The 16,530-nt window shown below is 52.2% G+C and overlaps 5 protein-coding genes across 5 annotated transcripts; 2 read left to right on the top strand and 3 right to left on the bottom strand.

Annotated features, from left to right (window-relative positions):
* Window positions 1-276: 276 nt before the first annotated feature.
* On the bottom strand, window positions 277-726 carry G647_09023 (uncharacterized protein; the record flags this gene model as incomplete). The annotated part of the gene is made up of 1 exon (XM_008733328.1): window positions 277-726. One exon carries the CDS (start codon window positions 724-726, stop codon window positions 277-279), a length of 450 nt encoding a protein of 149 aa, XP_008731550.1.
* A 1,782-nt stretch (window positions 727-2,508) lies between these two features.
* On the bottom strand, window positions 2,509-4,287 carry G647_09022 (uncharacterized protein; the record flags this gene model as incomplete). The annotated part of the gene is made up of 1 exon (XM_008733327.1): window positions 2,509-4,287. One exon carries the CDS (start codon window positions 4,285-4,287, stop codon window positions 2,509-2,511), a length of 1,779 nt encoding a protein of 592 aa, XP_008731549.1.
* Window positions 4,288-6,767: 2,480 nt separating this feature from the next.
* On the bottom strand, window positions 6,768-9,944 carry G647_09021 (uncharacterized protein; the record flags this gene model as incomplete). The annotated part of the gene is made up of 2 exons (XM_008733326.1): window positions 6,768-9,696; window positions 9,748-9,944. 2 exons carry the CDS (start codon window positions 9,942-9,944, stop codon window positions 6,768-6,770), a joined length of 3,126 nt encoding a protein of 1,041 aa, XP_008731548.1.
* Window positions 9,945-11,092: 1,148 nt separating this feature from the next.
* G647_09020 (uncharacterized protein) lies at window positions 11,093-12,274 on the top strand (the record flags this gene model as incomplete). Its single annotated transcript, XM_008733325.1, has 1 exon — window positions 11,093-12,274. The coding sequence occupies one exon, from the start codon at window positions 11,093-11,095 to the stop codon at window positions 12,272-12,274; it is 1,182 nt and encodes a 393-aa protein (XP_008731547.1).
* A 733-nt stretch (window positions 12,275-13,007) lies between these two features.
* On the top strand, window positions 13,008-14,245 carry G647_09019 (uncharacterized protein; the record flags this gene model as incomplete). The annotated part of the gene is made up of 3 exons (XM_008733324.1): window positions 13,008-13,088; window positions 13,142-13,883; window positions 13,932-14,245. 3 exons carry the CDS (start codon window positions 13,008-13,010, stop codon window positions 14,243-14,245), a joined length of 1,137 nt encoding a protein of 378 aa, XP_008731546.1.
* Between the last annotated feature and the right edge of the window lie 2,285 nt (window positions 14,246-16,530).

Raw genomic sequence — 16,530 nt, 5'->3', positions numbered from 1 at the left:
CCGGTGGTGTCTAAGGTGGGGCAAGAGCATTGGTCTTCACCTTAAGGAGTACCCTTATTGCCCTTGTTGCTATACGACCCAATGATGTTGGTTGGGCTCCAGATCCCCGCTCGTCCTCGTGATCCCGCTCGGTGGCGACGCCCTTTCGATTCCATGGCAGACTGGAAATGGCAAATTTCAGTATCTGGGAGACTCCCTTGAGAACTCCGTTGACCCGGGTGAATCGGGGTCCTTTTAACACAGCCATCATGTCTCCGTAGATGGCATTGCGTCTGGTTACATTGAGGATAAGTTCACGCAGTAAGGTGTGGGAACGTCGACATACCACCTGTGGTGTAATGGTATTTCCGAGATGTCGGAATAACCGTTTCGATTTGGATAATAGTAGTCGTCCGAAGGGCTATCGTCTCTGTTAACAGATGGATAGGAATGGCTCGGACGTTGATACCAGAAATCGAAGTCATAGGTGGGCCGCTTCACTTGGGCTTCGAATTCTGGGCAATGAACTTCCGAATCCGAGAATTCAGGAGGCAGGAATGAGAGATCTTCATCCTCTGGAGGCGTAGCACCTCTTGACCTTAGATCCTGATCACCTCCCAGTGGTCCAGCGGAAGTGTGCTCTTCGTCAATGATCTCTCCGTCTTCGAAACATTTCAGGCGTCCATTCTGATCAAAAGATCGTCCCTTGGAGCCAGGGTCCAGCTGTCCGGTGGTGATATAGCGCATGACTTCTAGATGCATCTGGTACAGGAACGTTGATCAGATTCGAGCATGCCGGTCTCTTTCCCAGACCTGACTCCTCTGGGAAGTGGCAGTCCTGGGTAAGTTGCCGCTCGACTCCATGCACTGCTGTGTGTAGAACTCAAGATCTTCCTTAGCACACGCCGACCATTTGAGCAGGATCGGGTCGGTGAGGGGCAGAGACAGAGGATCTATGTCGAAGAGATGGGCGACATAGAGTAATGCGTACGTACTTGTGTCGCCAGGCTGTTCACTTAGATCGACTCAGATGTCCTGGACCGCAGCTCTCCGGTATACGTGGGGTGATATCGCGAACGGGCAGTCTTCTGGGTACAAGTAGTAGTCGCTTGCGATCCACGCACGAAGCCCCTCGCTTGACCTCTCATCTATGTCCCAGGTCTCATCATCCGAAAAGTCCAGTGTGTCGAGGCAAGACCAGCCATTGCCTGGATGGGGGGTTCCTTGCTTGACCACTTTTAGAGACTGCTCAAGAAGGAGGCGCAAAGGTTCAGACACCGCAGATTCCGCAAGTACTTTCTGGTCGATCTCGTCGTCAAACGAGGACAGTCGACATTGGAGCAAACGAGCATCCTAACTGAAAGGAAAATTGCGGTTTCCCGTGTGGCGGTATTGCACCTGGATTGCGTTGTTTAGGACCACGTCATCAATAAAGGTGCGCACCCATCCACAAGTGCACCACCAGCTCCTCAGTACAGCTTTGGTAATAGACCGGATATCCCAGATCGTCAACAGGATCTTGGTATTGGGCACCAGCGAGGATATGCCCAGATGGTTCAGAACGGATTGCAGCGCATGATTGAAGAATGCCAGCGCGAATTTTGCAAACCGTGTACACCCTTACCGTATCCATTTTTTCATCACTCCAAAAATATTTCTTTTGTGGAGTCTGCATGGGACTTCTTCACAGTGCCCTTCTCAGCAAGTCGTTGACGATGTCTTCGATAATGTTCGGCCGAGTATTGGGCCGCTGGCCTCTGGTTAAGCGGCTGTAGGGTCATACCGCCTCTGGGAAGATCTTTCTTTCCCAAACTCCTTCCGTCTACCGATAGTGTTGAATGATGCGAAGTAGTCGCTGGCAAGTAGGGGAAGAAGGTCGGAAGAGAAATTCCTCATGGAATGCAGAATAGTAAGAATCTCGGGCTCCGGTCGAGACATCAAAATTGGGTAGAGCCGCAGGAATGCACGAGGAGATGGGAGATGGGAACGTAGTTCGAGTCGAGTTTACGAACGCCCTCTCTCTGTGTGGCAGTGTCAGGAAATCCACAGGGACCGTCCCTCCAGGTCCTCGAGGCGCCATGGCCAGGGTGGTGCAGTCAAAGGCGCCCATCTTTTCGAAGAGTTGGATGGAGTCCGTTCTGTTTCTGAAAGTGGACTGTTTCTGGTCCCAAGTGATGGTGACTTCCTAAAGGGGAAGTCTTCGCTATATATACTACATCGCTATAATGCAGCGAGTGCAGCCATGCAGCGCCTAGACCTACCTAGATAGGAAACCTACCTATGTATATAGCTACAGCTAGAACCACCTATGTGGCACTATAGTTAACTTCGTTAATACTCTAACCCTTACCTTTGGACTAAGAGTGTTGTTCTACTATCACGCCGGTGCAAGTGACCGCGTGCCCGTCACCCTCAGCAGACATACAGTTGTTACTCCCTACAAGTAAACCTACTTGGACCGCATACCGCCTCACGTGGAGCGATTCATAACACATCCTTCCGTCTGCGTTATAACCTGCCATATTAGCTCTACCGCAACCGAATTTGGCGCCACGACTTCTTAAACTTCGCACGGATAGCCTCCGCTGGATATACCCCTAAGCGCCTATATTGCGCCCCATCCGCTTCAAAAATCTTACGGTTGGATTGTTTCACCCAGTCAAATGCGACCCTTTCCATTCCACTGCCAAAATCCGCAACAACCATGAGTCCGTAACCGAGTCTGTGCCTCTTTCCAGGGCAATGATAACCCATATGGATGGCGATACACGTCAGGTCCGGTGTTAATACTCTGGTTGTCGTCGGTTTGAAAACCCAATGTAAATAGGATCCGTCTGATAAGCGGGATCCATCTTGTGAATAGCAACCATCTTCCAGGTCTATTTTTGCTGTAAAATACTTATCATCATGGGAAGTATATCCGAGCAATTCTATCGTCGATGTCCAGGCCGAAATGTGAATGTAATTCGACAAGGCCAAGCTTCTGTTCAAGTCATTGTAAGAATCCTGAAACGAATCATAATCGATAATGCGGCCATCATTGAGTTCAAAATGAATATCGATGTTAGGGTCCGTCTGAAGTATTGCCATCGTAGCCACATCCCATTTGACTGGAGCCGTCCAGCCTGTCCAGGACCAACTAGGGAAACCGAGTCGTCTAGGTGACGGAAGAGTTCCTCTCCAACAAAGTCCCATAAGAAGGCCTAGGACAGGTTTCCAGGATGTTGTTTTAGATCTTTCGGGAGGCCGGCGCAACTTGCCGCTTGATTGAGGCAAGAAAGGTACGCCAAGACAATGGCGAATCTTGAAGGGGCCTTCTTCGAATGCTCTCAATATACCAAGCACCGCGTTGAGGATGTCTTGGGGGTTTGTGAGAGACTTGCACGAGTACTCTTCAATACGTTGGAGGACCTCCCATGGGCCTCGTCCAACTCCTCGAGGAAATATTCCGATGTTGCCGCCGGCACAAAAGTCTGCCTTGAGACGTTGTTGAGACCTAATGTGCATATCTCGGAGCGGCAAATCAAACGCCTCGCAGCAGAACATACCGTAACACTCATAATAGACCTGCTCGTCGGTAAATACCAGCCGTCGTCTGGACAAGATTCCTTCTTGGTATGTCCAAGCCCTTGTTGTCCACCAACAGTCATTGATCCAAGATTGTGGCTGGCTCAGCGAGGAGACCAAAGATTGATTTTTGATGCGTGAATGGTCATGCTTGGACCGATATCGTTTGCCCACCCCGGGTAAACCGTAGGTCACATCTCGACCTGCGGCGGCAATAATAGTCAGATCAGAGTTCCGGTAAATTGAGTCCATCTGGAGTAGCTGCGCTGTAACATCCTCCTTGTACTTCTGATCAATGCAGAACTGATCAACCCAGAGATACCGAAAACCTAATTTCCGTGTGACAGCAATGGAATCTTCGATCGTGGCCGGCAAGTCTTTGGGAATCGACGCACAGTTGCCAAAAGCTTTCATGTCTTCTCCACAAACATAGCTCAGGGCCACGTATGAATAATTCGCCGCCGGAACGATGTCGCCCGTCTCGCAGTCGATCAGCTTCATAAAAGGCACGAGCGAGGATGCCTTGGAGGCACAGCCGTCTTTGTGCATCTCACGGCAGAGGGCCAACCAATCCTTTATGATTTCAAAGTCGATATGACTCGGACTAAGTGTTCGCAACCAGGTAGAACCTTGATTTTGAGCAATTAGATATTTGTCGGCTCCAAGTATCCCTATCATGCCCGTGTCGATAGCTTTCAAGCCACTTGGGCGCGACCTGATGCTTGAATATGATAGGAGCATATGTCCACGATCGCTTTGTTGACGAGTTTCAGGAGGTAGAGTTGTAGCTAGTAAGCTACATAAAGGGCAGGAGTCGATAGCCCAGGTCGAGACCGGGCGTAATCTCTTCACAAGCAAACCCGCACATGTCTTATGCTGCCTCGACAAAACCCCATCAAGGTCAATCTTGGCGCATCTCTTGCAAAGTTGATCTTGTGGTGATGGAATGCTCCGTTTTGATCGTTTCAAACGTGGCAAATGATCGGTGACGGAAGAGTGTTCGGCACGAGCTGTGTGTTCTTCTTCCGTGGGTCGCAGTTTTCGTTTTCCCCGGAGCATCATGGACGCCATTTCGCAAAATCTAGACTTTTTGATTGAAGAAATGGTCGAATTATATCACATCATAGGTAAGTTCTGGAGTTGTGGAAATATACTCCGTACAAAGAGGCCATATTAATGAGCTTAAGGGAGCCATAGCTAGTAGTAAGGCACAGCCTCCTGATAGGCCTCCTCTAGGCAAGAGTCTTGGCTGACGAAAATCGCCGGGGCTCTTACGCGGCGAGCTTGCCGGCTTAGGTTACCTGCTCTTAGCATAGCCTGTGGCTGAGCCTCCAAGCACAAAAGACCTTTGGCTTGACCTCTAAACGTGCTCACAGTATTTCAGACGGAAAATAGTTATTCCGTGGTTCCTCCAGCGCGGTATCACGCGCATTAACGCGCACGGTAACGCGGGTGCACGTCGTTCATTCAGCTAATCTCCCCTAGTCATGTGACTGTGACCGGGCAGCTCCTGGATAGTCACGTGGCAGACGGCCAGCCTCACACGCAAGCTGCTCGCCCAACCAAATCCCGATGTTTCATGCGTTTGCGCGACTGATCTTGCTCTGTTCCGTCGTGGCTCATCTCCGCCCAAAGATGGGCTCTCTCTCTATTATGTTGACCCCGGGATAGTATCCTGCGTCTCTGTCCGCTCTCTCCCGTCGGCCTCCCCGCGGACCCAAGAGCACTGGTTCAGGTCGCGTCGGAAACGAGCTGAATGTGGTGATCTCTTCCCAGGGCAACCCTGTTGGTAGATGTCGCGATGGTATCCGTCGTCTAGGGCCGGATTCGAAGAGGTAGTCGTCACCGCCGCAGCCGCCACCGCCGCAGGGTGTGCAGCACACGATGAGCAGGAGGATAAGGACGCATCCCACAACTGTTACTGGCACCCAGATCTTGGCCCCGTCGTCGTCGCCCATTGTACAAATTAAGTGGCGCTTGGTCTTCGCTACGATTCAGCTGTAATGTGAGTGGAGGAGGTGTACGATGCTCTGAGACCCTGCAAGACGCGTGCTGGGATGTTGTAGGGAGATATCTTATGGGAAGATGAATTTCATCTTTCCTGGACGCAACGATTGGGCTTTATGCTTTTTTTCTCCAGCTTTCGTCAGCAAACGAACGGGGCATCCAAAACAGCTCATCTGTTTGTGCACATCAAACGACTTCTCTTGATCGGCGTTGTTACTACTGTTCCCCACTGCTTCGAAGACCGCGTGTCGAAGCATGGTGATCCCCTTGGACCGGGAATGATTCAGGATCCAAGGTTAGCCTGAGGCAGTACAAGTCTAACTATGCTGGCAGAAACCCGACAAAAGGTCCCCAATTAAACCAGCAGTTCTTTAGACTGTCCGTCCATGATGCAACGGCGACACGACTACAATATCTGATGGCTTCAAGCGCCACGCGTGGGCTCTAGCAGGGCTCATTGGGATTGAGATCGACCAAATGGCGGCCACACAGACAGGGCGCGTCTTGCCAGGCCATCCACATGGTCTGGGTCAAGTTCGGCGATGCCACTGCACATTTCGTCGAGAGGAACGTGTCTCCGGCTGTGGTATTTCAGTGATGGCAGCCTAACCTGGAGGTGTGTACTTCTGTGCCTTGCGGTGAAACGTTTGCTGGGAACCATCTCTCCTTAAGCGCAGGATCTCTCCAATCAGTCATAAGAATGCTTTACTCATACCATCCAGCGAAGAACTTGTCCATGGCTCATCTGGCTTGAGAAGCGCTCCCAGATCCGGGCGCGAGGTTAAGGACCGCCCCAGTAGCTCACGAGGAGCAGTCTAGGCATCACGAGATACAGCACATGATTTCGTATCGTTGATGTCCCTATCTGCTGTACAAGCACAGCGTCGTGGTCACAAACCACTGAGATAAGGTCGTGGCTTGGTAATTCCCCTCTTCTAGCCCCGATCCAAAAGCCGAAGAGTCGACTGTGTGGACGGAAAGATCCAAAACTCCAGCTCAACTCCCCGGATGAGCTTTCTTTGCGCCATTCCACCCACATCCAAACGCCACCAAGCCGGCCTGAATGCCTCCAGCTCAATGCCCACCACTTTATGCCCTGTCCCATGCTCTGATCGGGACGAAGCCCCTACCACGAGCCTGGACTCCACAAGTAACAAAACAAGAAGCTCGAGAGCACAATTCGGTAGTTCCTTTCATGTCATGTTCATCCTGGGTCAACGCCAAACAGCCTTACCCGCAGGCATTAGACTCCCCCTTGACACGGTCTGCGACGGACCCTGGTTAATGCTCGACAACCTAACTCCTCCGCCCGCGGCTCGTTCACCGTTTCCATTTGGTGTCCCTCTGACGTCCGTGCCACTCATGGTCGTTCTCCTCAATGGATTCGCCGACGCACTTAGCCCTCTTCCATGACTGACGATGCCCTGGACACGCGGACTAAGCACGCCTACCTTCCACTCCCGATCATTCTCCTTCAGCAGTCCACTATCACTCTTGCCGGCGTGGACCATTCTCCTAACATGGCCGGCCGCGAACATACCCTCTGAAGGTGGAGAACCGGCGAGTGCCGCTGTTGCGGCTGTGGGTGATCGACGACGCTGGGTCCGTGAGGCGTGGACACCCGAGCGGCGCAAGGATGATGAGCGTCTGACTGCATTGCGGATCACAAGAGCCTCCTCTTTGTTCGCCCCAGCCGCATGGTTCTCGGTGTCAGAGTTGGTGCCAGAGGAGATATTACCTCCGTCGACAGAGGAATCGAATGTCGCAGCACCCTTGTTTTGAGGGATCAGTGAGCCGCGGTTCGAGGCTTTCCCTGCGTCGAGCTCTCTTAGCGGGGACAAGTCGCTGTCGGAGGATGATAGCGGTGTCATCTTGGGGGGGAGTAGGTTTGAAGACAATGGTGACCCGTCATATTTCTTGGACAGAAAGCCTGCCTGGAAGCGACCGCCTTTGTGTTGCACGTTGAGGGTAGCCTCGGGCGGAAGAGGAATGGGAGACGAGTCAGGCGATTGCGTCGCGAGAGCCGAGAGGGACGATGTAAGGTCCGAGATCTGAGGAAGAGTGATCTCCGAGGCTGACTCGTCTGCTGAAGGAAACTTTTGGGGCGTCTTCTCAAACTCGGCCAGTGTCCCGTCTTCAGTGTCATCTCGCCATCTTACTGCTCGTTTCGCACTCTTCGCAGGGGTTTTCCGTTTCTTGGGTGTGAAGGATACCTGGATACCTTTCTTTGCACTTCCTAGCAACCCTCTACGCCTAGGGGAAGGTCGAGCCGGAGAAAGCGTGAGATGAGGCGCCACGGCGGCGGTGACAGTAGGTCTCGCTCGCGTTGGACTCCCTTCCAAAAAGGACATGCCCGTATTCTGTTTCCGCCGCTTGGGTGTACCTGTCTTGGAAGGAGCAAATACTTCCACAGGAGCCAGACTGCCGTCGGGCTTGACGACATAAGATGCTGCGCTCGAAGCTGAGGACAACATCTTCCCAAGTATTTGTGTGGCAGCTTCAACCGCGTCGTCGACGCTCATATTGTTCAACCTCTCTATAGCAGAAATGGTCTCAAAGTGCGCCCGTAGCAGAATCTGAATGGTGCCTGCATCTCCGTTCTTGTCTTGCTCAGCCACAGCTGCGAATGCTTCTCTTTCAGCTTTTGACTTGAGCAATTCAACCTCACGTCGAAGCATCTCAGCGTCGATCATATCGCCCGTATCGACTTCGTTGAGTTGCTTCAAGCTATGCTCTAAGGCGGTGTTCATGGACCGATCCCAGCTGCTCTTAGACACCTTTTGATGGCAGTGATGTCGACCGCTCTCGAGCTCGATCATGATCCCGTGGGCGGTCTTCTTCACTCCCTGCATGTTTGGCATTGGTTCTTCATTTTCGAGAATGTCACAGACAGCGTCAAATGCGGTAATCCAAGAGTTCAGCATGGCGATCCGACGCCCGAGTTGCTTGAGCTTGATCATGTTACTGATGCGTTCTTGTCGCTCTGTTGCAGAGTTTTCGTATGCTGCTCTGATCCTCTGCACTCCTTCCCGGGCAATGTTCTCCTTTTTCTCATTCTGCTTCTTGAATTTGGTGAAGGCGAATGTTTCAGCTTCCTTCAGTTGGGCCTTCAGCTCGTTGATCTGTGCCATTTGTTCGTCAATCTTGACCAGGTAATCCTTGACGTGACGATTGATATTGTACACGTTTCGGGTGACTTTCGTCTGGATGTTCTTTGCTCGATTTGCGTATCTGAGGGTGTTCTGTGTCTCATCGAAGTGTGCACTAGAAGGACTGACACAGACAATCATCACTGTCTTGCAGTTACCACCAAGAGAGAATTTCAGGAGACGGGTGAGCTTGGAGTTACGATAGGGAACATGGTTGCGTTTACGCGGATCGCAAAGCGCATTGATGCAGCTGCCCAGTGCCAGGAGGGATTTGTTGATGTTGGCGCCCTCCAGCAGCCTTTCACCCCGGTTCTTGGTAGCACTTGCTCGTTCGCTACCTGCAAGGTCGATTATACTCAAGGTAGCCATGGTGTGAGGTTCGTCAACACCAGCATTTCTGTCTTTCTGTGCGACATTGATTTGGAGGACAGCGTGTGATCGCGAGGAAGTGGCGTTGGCTTCCGTGGGCGACATCGTTCGCATCTCGTTTCCTCGCACAATCATCTCCATGACCTCTTCAACATTCTGTGGGTGGTGGCTGGAAAGACCGGCAACCGAAACGGCTTGATTGGAATCTTCTCTTAACATCAGTCCACCCTTATTATTGCCAGGGACGAGCAAATCGCGGATCGTTTCGTTATAGATCTCCAGGTACGACAACGATATCTCCGTGACCTTTTCTGTTGACAACTCTTGCACTCTTTCAAACAGTTCTTTCATAGCAGAGAAGATTATGCCTGGCTCTTGAGCGGTCCCGGTGATTGTATGGGTCTTTCCACAACCGGTGGCTCCATAGGCGAAGACTGTAGCGTTGTAGCCATCCAACACACTGTCAAGCAGCGGTCTTGTTGTGGCTTCATAAACTTCACCTTGGGATGCATTCTCGTCGAATATGCGGTCGAAACCGAAGGTCTGATCTTTGACACGCTTGCCCGACGGGACGACGGACCGGGAGAACTTTTGAACTGGATTATCTTCAGGAGGATCAAAGACTCTGTAGAAAGGGTCAGTACTGGAACAACCACTCGTTTTCGCACATGCGTACAAGCACTTGTCGTCGACGACCTTGATGACTGGACGAAGGCCTTTCTGAGACAGTTTTGGAGTCGGGGCGGCGGCCAGGGAGCCATCCCCAAGAAAAATAGTTGTATCGTCGCATTTCGTAAGCTGGGCAGCTTCTCTAATTGTGAATGGCCTCACTCGCACCGTAACTGAGATCGAGGAGGCGCCGTCAGCGGTCATTGTTGCAGTGAGGTTGCCAAAGGAATAATATCATGGACTCGCAGAAACCATGAGAGGATATCAGACAGTCTTCCACACCGAGAAAGAGGCGATAAGAGTCGAAGAAGCCGAGTGGCGCGTTAGATACGGCTGTCAGGCGTGGCCGTGGCTGTTGAAGTGAAGGTGGTGTGGAGTGTGAATGACGGAAAGCTCAAATGTTGCGACTTCTCCGAATCGGCTCTAGTAGGCTTGGCTCCTGTGTTGTCCGAGCAACCAGCTCCTTGGACCTCCTCGCACATCTTCAGCTTTAACTCGCCCTCACCTCATACTCACTTCAATTCATGCTGAGTGAGAAACCTATCCACCAATATCGTGTCAATTCGACCATGACCACGTACACAGCAAGAGCAGTCGCAATCTGTGGGCACTGCCACTATCTTGTGCTCTCTTCTCGGCCACCACAGTACGGGACTGTCGAGTACAGGCATCACTAATTCGAGGTGTTGGTCACAAGGCGTCCACATCGCCACTAATGGAGACCTTTCTGCGCTGCTCCACAGAATTATCTGCGTTTGAATTGCTTGTACGGAGTAATGTGTAAGTTCAAAGACCGTCGACCCATACTCGGGCACGACCTAGCGGCTACTCGCGGCTCAATGCATCTTTATCTCCAAGGCGGGGATGCCCGCTGACGTACTGCACCCCTCTGCTATCCTATATCTGCCCACCAAAGCCACCTTGGAGATGAGCATATATGTTATTCGTCAGTTCTCCGTGCTTTGCTAGCTACTACTGCTCCGGCTCCTTTGTTCACCACGATGGATCGCTGTTTGCATGCCAGGCTGCTTTCCCAGGTATCAGCGAAGCAACACCTTCGTGCGCCATCCTTTCTCGCACTTTCCCCAGTCCAGTGGCATGATAAGTGCCTTGAATCGCAACAGATCCATCATAAGACCCGGATACTCCGACCGAGAAACCAACATCGCAAAACGCATACGCGGCGGACCCTAACATCCACAGCTATTGACGTTCAAGAGTCCGATGCTCAAGCGCCGCAGATACCCTCGTCCAGGCCACTAGCATGCCTTCCTCTTTCGTCCCTTCTCCGATCGTACATCATTACTTCGATATCCTCGGTACCCCTTCTTTTACGACCTTCATTAGCCGCCATGAACTTTCTTGCTCATACGACATTGCCCCTCTTCAACCCGGACCGTAACTCTCTCCTGCACTTTCTCCTCAAACGAACATTCTATGCCCAGTTTTGTGCAGGAGAGACGCCGTCAGAGGTTCGCAGAACCATCGCAGATCTTAAAAATATTGGCTTTGAAGGGGTGATTCTGGGTCATGCCAAAGAAGTGGTCCTCAGCAAGGAAGAGGCGGAAAGCCTCGGTGCGCAACCCGCTGCCATTAACCAAGCTCAGGTGGACGCTGGCGAAGTTGCGACTTGGAAAGAGAACACCATCAGCACGATCGAACTCACACAGAGAGGCGACTACGTGGCCCTCAAATTCAGTGGGGCAGGACGTCAAGCATTGCGGCGCCTCAAAGCCACGGTCTCTTGCTCACCTGAATTTGAAGATGCTGTCCACGATATCTGCAAGCGTGCTGCGCAAAGAGGCGTTGGGCTTCTCTTCGATGCCGAACAGGCGTCACTGCAAGAAGGCATCGACAACTGGACCATGTACTTCGCCAAATTATACAACAAAGAGAAGGCGGTGGTATATGGCACATACCAAGCATATGCAAAACGGACTCCGCCAAACATCGCACGGCACCTTGAGTTGGCTCGAACGGAGGGCTTTGTTCTGGGAATCAAGCTCGTCCGAGGGGCGTACTTGGGCAGCGATCCGAGAGAGCTGTTCTGGGGAACAATCGACGAAACTCACAAGTGTTACAACAACATTGCCAGAGCCATCATGCAGAAACGATACCAAGGCATTCTCCAGCCCGTGGAAGGTGCCTCTGTGGAGTTCCCCCGAGTGAGTCTCGTCCTTGCAACCCACAATGCAGAGTCGGTCAGACTTGCCAGAGAACTGCGGGACGAACAAGCGCGCAACGGTGAAGAGCGAATCGAGTTGGCTTATGGCCAGTTGATGGGGATGGCAGACAACGTTAGCTGTGAGGTGGTTCAGACAGCAAGGACCCGCCTAGAGTCACACAGCAGTAACCCTGACGTGGAGGTTCCCAAGGCATATAAGTATCTGGTGTGGGGCAGGATGGGGGAATGCATGAAATATCTCCTCCGACGAGCACATGAGAACAAAGACGCTGTGAGCAGGACAGTTGAGGCAAGGCGCGCATTGGGTCGGGAGTTGGGCATCAGGGCTGCTTTCTGGCGCTCGATTTGACGGGAGTGCACTGCTACGATTGGATGCGGAATGAACGAACGATCAAAGGACATCAAATGCTTTGTAGGTGCATGATCTGGGAGGTTTATTGCTTTGCCCCATCTGCAGGTTGCCCTTATCGATGCGGCGAGGTCTGCGTGGTCTTTGGCGTCCCTGAAGCGAGCAACGGGTGTTTGATCGGGCATAAAAATGGGAGAGATTCCCACATGGACTGGGAGAGCAAACACTGCGTCTTTCTCAAAGCTAGGAACCCAGTCCATCGATCTTGCCGTTTGAGAAGTTGTCATCTGCACACGCGGGTAGCTGCTGCTGCCCTGCAAGATTTTCCCAGACAACCCGGGCTCCTGTTTCTGTCTTGTGGCGGGAACGCTCCTTCACGTCCTTTGTTCCCAGACACAGCTTTCCGAGGGGGGAGTGAAGGGGCAGCAAAGGCTGACTGACTGCCTGGGACCATCGCTCATTTCATGCTCTCCACTCGGTCTTTTCTGCCAGACCCTCCTGTTCACACCCGCTTTTCGGCGCCATGGTGCCCAGATACTTTTCCTCATCTTCATCGATGACCTCCTCACCGACCCAACGCACTCTCACCAATTCTCCCACTGATCCGTTTACTCCACCCTCGTACTACAGTGATGCCAGCAGTGAAGATCTAGAGGTACGTTGACCCTTCTCAGTAGAATCCCGATCCTCGCGAGGTGAAGTCCATACTGATCGGGCACCAACGCAGGACATGATGGCTATTGGAAACGACCCTCTCCATGTCAGCGACGTGATGGCGGATGCCCTTAGCCACTTGAATCGCGTGGTGGAACATGTAAGAGCGACTTCCCCCCGAGCTGCAGGTTCGCTGGACTAATCATAGGGCAGCTCAGAGACGAGGGTGAAAATGAGGCAGCGAATGGCATAGCACGCGATGTCCACTCGATGCTGGACACGTTCAATCAGACCACAGCGCCCTGGTCCATCGAAAAATTCCACATGAAGCCTGCGCCGGCGTCGAACACTGAGTTTATGGCTCAAAATGGCACCAAAAGTCGTCCTGTCGTGAGACCTCACGCCTCCTCTTGGGCAGCAGTCGCCGCCACCGATATCGCGGGTAACAACCGGTTGGTCAAGTTCAGACCATCTGATGGGTTGAAGCGACATATCACAGAGGAAGAGCCGAACAAGGTGCAACCACGAGATGAGGACTTCCGTTGCGTCTGGATTTATGGCTGGACCAAAGACAAGCCCATGAGCATGGTCACAGAGCGAATCAGCACGGGTGCCATTTTCTCCATGGCCTACGTGGAACAATATGGTGCGGTGTGTGTCATCTTCCAGTACGCTGGCGGGGCCATGCTCTTCTGTGAGGAAGACAGTCAATTGATCCGCGAGTACGGCGTCGGCTTGTTCGGTAAAGGCCATGAAGTCAAATTTGGCGAAGCCTATCCGGACAATGAAGACCTGCTCCGGATGCAACCTCCTCTCAATGAGCGACGCCGCTTGACCTTTGCTCGTCAGCAACTCTTCACCAATGGCATGAGTGAGGAGAGATTTAGAAGGGACCTGATCGAGATTGTCGGACGCCACAATCTTGAGCTGGTCTGGCTGTTCAATACCGGCAATGGTAAGTCAGCTCTGCTCTACCTTCTTCGCGACTGACATGGGTTTCCAGCCACTGCCGTCTTCTCTTCTACTGTTGTCGCCCGCATCGTCCGGGATGAATTTATCCGCCGATCCAGGAGGGCGGGACCCTACCAGGAGGTCCAGGTTGGCTTCTCTCACGATCCTTGCGAGCGTCCCATGAATTTGATAACTCAAATTCCCTACCCAGGGTGCGCGTCCAGAGACCGTAGCGATAGCAACAAATCAGCATCAAGCGGACGTCCCTACAATCCGAACGCCGCCAAGTTTATACCAGGTGCGGCCCTTCGTGCCAGGAAAGGTACCGATCCCGATGGCTGGCAGACTGTCCAGCGAAAGCGATGAACTGGGGAGGAACCTTGTCGGCAGAGCTCCGACATAAAAGATATTTCTGTACACACTGTGGCCGAGAGCACTCATTGCACTCATCGCACTCATCCAGCACTCCGTATATCACACCGTGTCCAAGGTAGCCAAGCGGGGCGTTGGAGGCGAAGCGGACGCATTCGATGGCAGGTCGATGTGTCCATAGTGGGAATTGATAGCATTGATACCAGCGCATTGATGGAGATGCAGACACAACTGGGGACTATGAGCAAGCATTGAATGAGGGATGGAGAGCTGTTTGCGCTTGCCAGGTGTCCTTCCATGCCTTATGCGGAAGGTGCCATGGTTGATGAGGTGGCGCTAGAGCTGTCTCCTCATCCTCATCTTACTCAGTTCCTTTCCTCGATGTCTCTCCCTCGATCGTGAGGTCGACCCATCAATTGACCATGCCTATCCCTACTGTTCAAATTATTGCACTACCTCCTAGCCGTAGGAATCATCACCCTGCTTTGACAACTTTTATCGCAATTGGCAGTCGAAACAGGATGTGCTGGCTACCCGCAAGCCCTGCCAGCTCCAACTAATGGCATAGCGCGCCATCTGAACACAAGCAACAACCGTGCGAAAATATGGCCGTCTGCCACCATCGTCCCTTGCAACAAGAGAAGACTGATCATGCTGGCGACTTCGATACGAACCAAGCTCTCCCGTCCAGGTACAGGATGCATGTCCCGCTTAGTTGGGAATTTATACGGTCAATGCTGCGGTACGACCTCTGGAAGTCAAGACTCGCTGAAGTCACAACGGACTGGTACAGAAATTCAAACCGGAATAACGTCGAGCAGTAAGACCTAGCCTACCTGATCTTGTAAGGTGAGACAAACAGCATCAAGTCCAACAGAACCTCATACGCAAAGTCTTTCAAGCACAAAGATGCAGCAAATTGGATCCAACCATTATCGAATCAGGCTCGTCACATTCCAATACCTACAGGCCCATCAACTGTGGTATTTATTCGGCCGAAAGGCCAAACGATACACCTTAGATCCGTAAATCAAGTGATGACTTTGCTGCTGGTTCGAGAGGTACGAATGAAAACCGGGGAGGAGAATCTCTGGTGTGTCACCGGTAAGGAATGTCTGGGCCCTCGCTACAAAAGGAGCAAAGCAGGTGTGGCACCTAGCTTGGTGTCATGAACGAAGTATGAGCATGGGTGGTGGACAGGACTCAAACTGCAGAGCAAAAGTAAACACTACCTATTCACATCCCCTGTTATCTAAAGAGACGTCGCCAGATCCGCACGGGGGAGCTTTTATACCATCGGCGCGATTTGATCTAGCAAGTCTATGGTAAGGAACCGAGTGATTCGACAGGCAGAAGATGGGAGTGACGAACGAGCGAACGCATCACCTACACACGCGCGCGCAGAGGCTCAAGAGAGTATGAGGGACCGGATCGATCGATCCATCATTTTAAGAAAAAGAAATTGATGACGGTACTTGGACTCGAACCAAGGTCTTTCTCTGCCAGTACCATCTGGGACATATTAGCTCTGTTCGACGCGACATCACAAGTCTACCGCGAGACTTTGCAGGAGGTTCCGCCGTCAGGGGATAGCTGAATGTGGGCTTCACAGAGGCTAAACGAACTTGTATTGTGAGGACGTGCTGGGCCACTACACCAAACCGCCTCAACGTTGATTGTTGACCAATCATCATCGCACAGATATGATGATGTTTGGAAACTGAATGAGGGAAGTAAAGAAGAATCTCGACCCGAACGATCTCGCATATTGCTCTCACACGGCTCGACGGTCCTGAAGTACCCTTCAATCGAGTGTGCCCTAACGTTTCGCGAACGCCGCGTTCCGCCGAACCTCATATGATGCAGTGCAATGAGCAAGTAGCATGAGTCCCGATACATCAGGCGGAAACATCTCGCATGTAAGATATACATGTATTTATGGCTTCCTGGCTTCCCGGCTTCCTGGCTTCCTGGCTTCAGTTGCCGCTCGAGCAAGCCAGAGTGATGGCGTCCAGGCGATCGACCAAATCCGACCAGGCCCTTGAGAGAATGCAAACCGGAACATGCTCCGGCTCTTAAGAAAGTAAGAGCTGCTCGATACTTACCGTCGGCTTTGCCGCCTTCTGATTGTGCTTCGCGAACACCCTCGGTTGGAAATAGAACCCGGCGTCAGTACAGACCAATTCTGGCTGCTCCGAAACTGTTTCAGCGGTCAGCCTCGAACAGGATTGAACAACAGTCAGAGTTGTTTGGGCTCTGTTCCTGGACATTCTTGTCGT

The sequence above is a fragment of the Cladophialophora carrionii genome (genome assembly GCF_000365165.1).
Source record: "Cladophialophora carrionii CBS 160.54 unplaced genomic scaffold supercont1.8, whole genome shotgun sequence".
In the NCBI taxonomy this organism is placed as follows: domain Eukaryota; kingdom Fungi; phylum Ascomycota; class Eurotiomycetes; order Chaetothyriales; family Herpotrichiellaceae; genus Cladophialophora; species Cladophialophora carrionii.
This window is presented reverse-complemented; position numbering and strand designations above follow the sequence as displayed.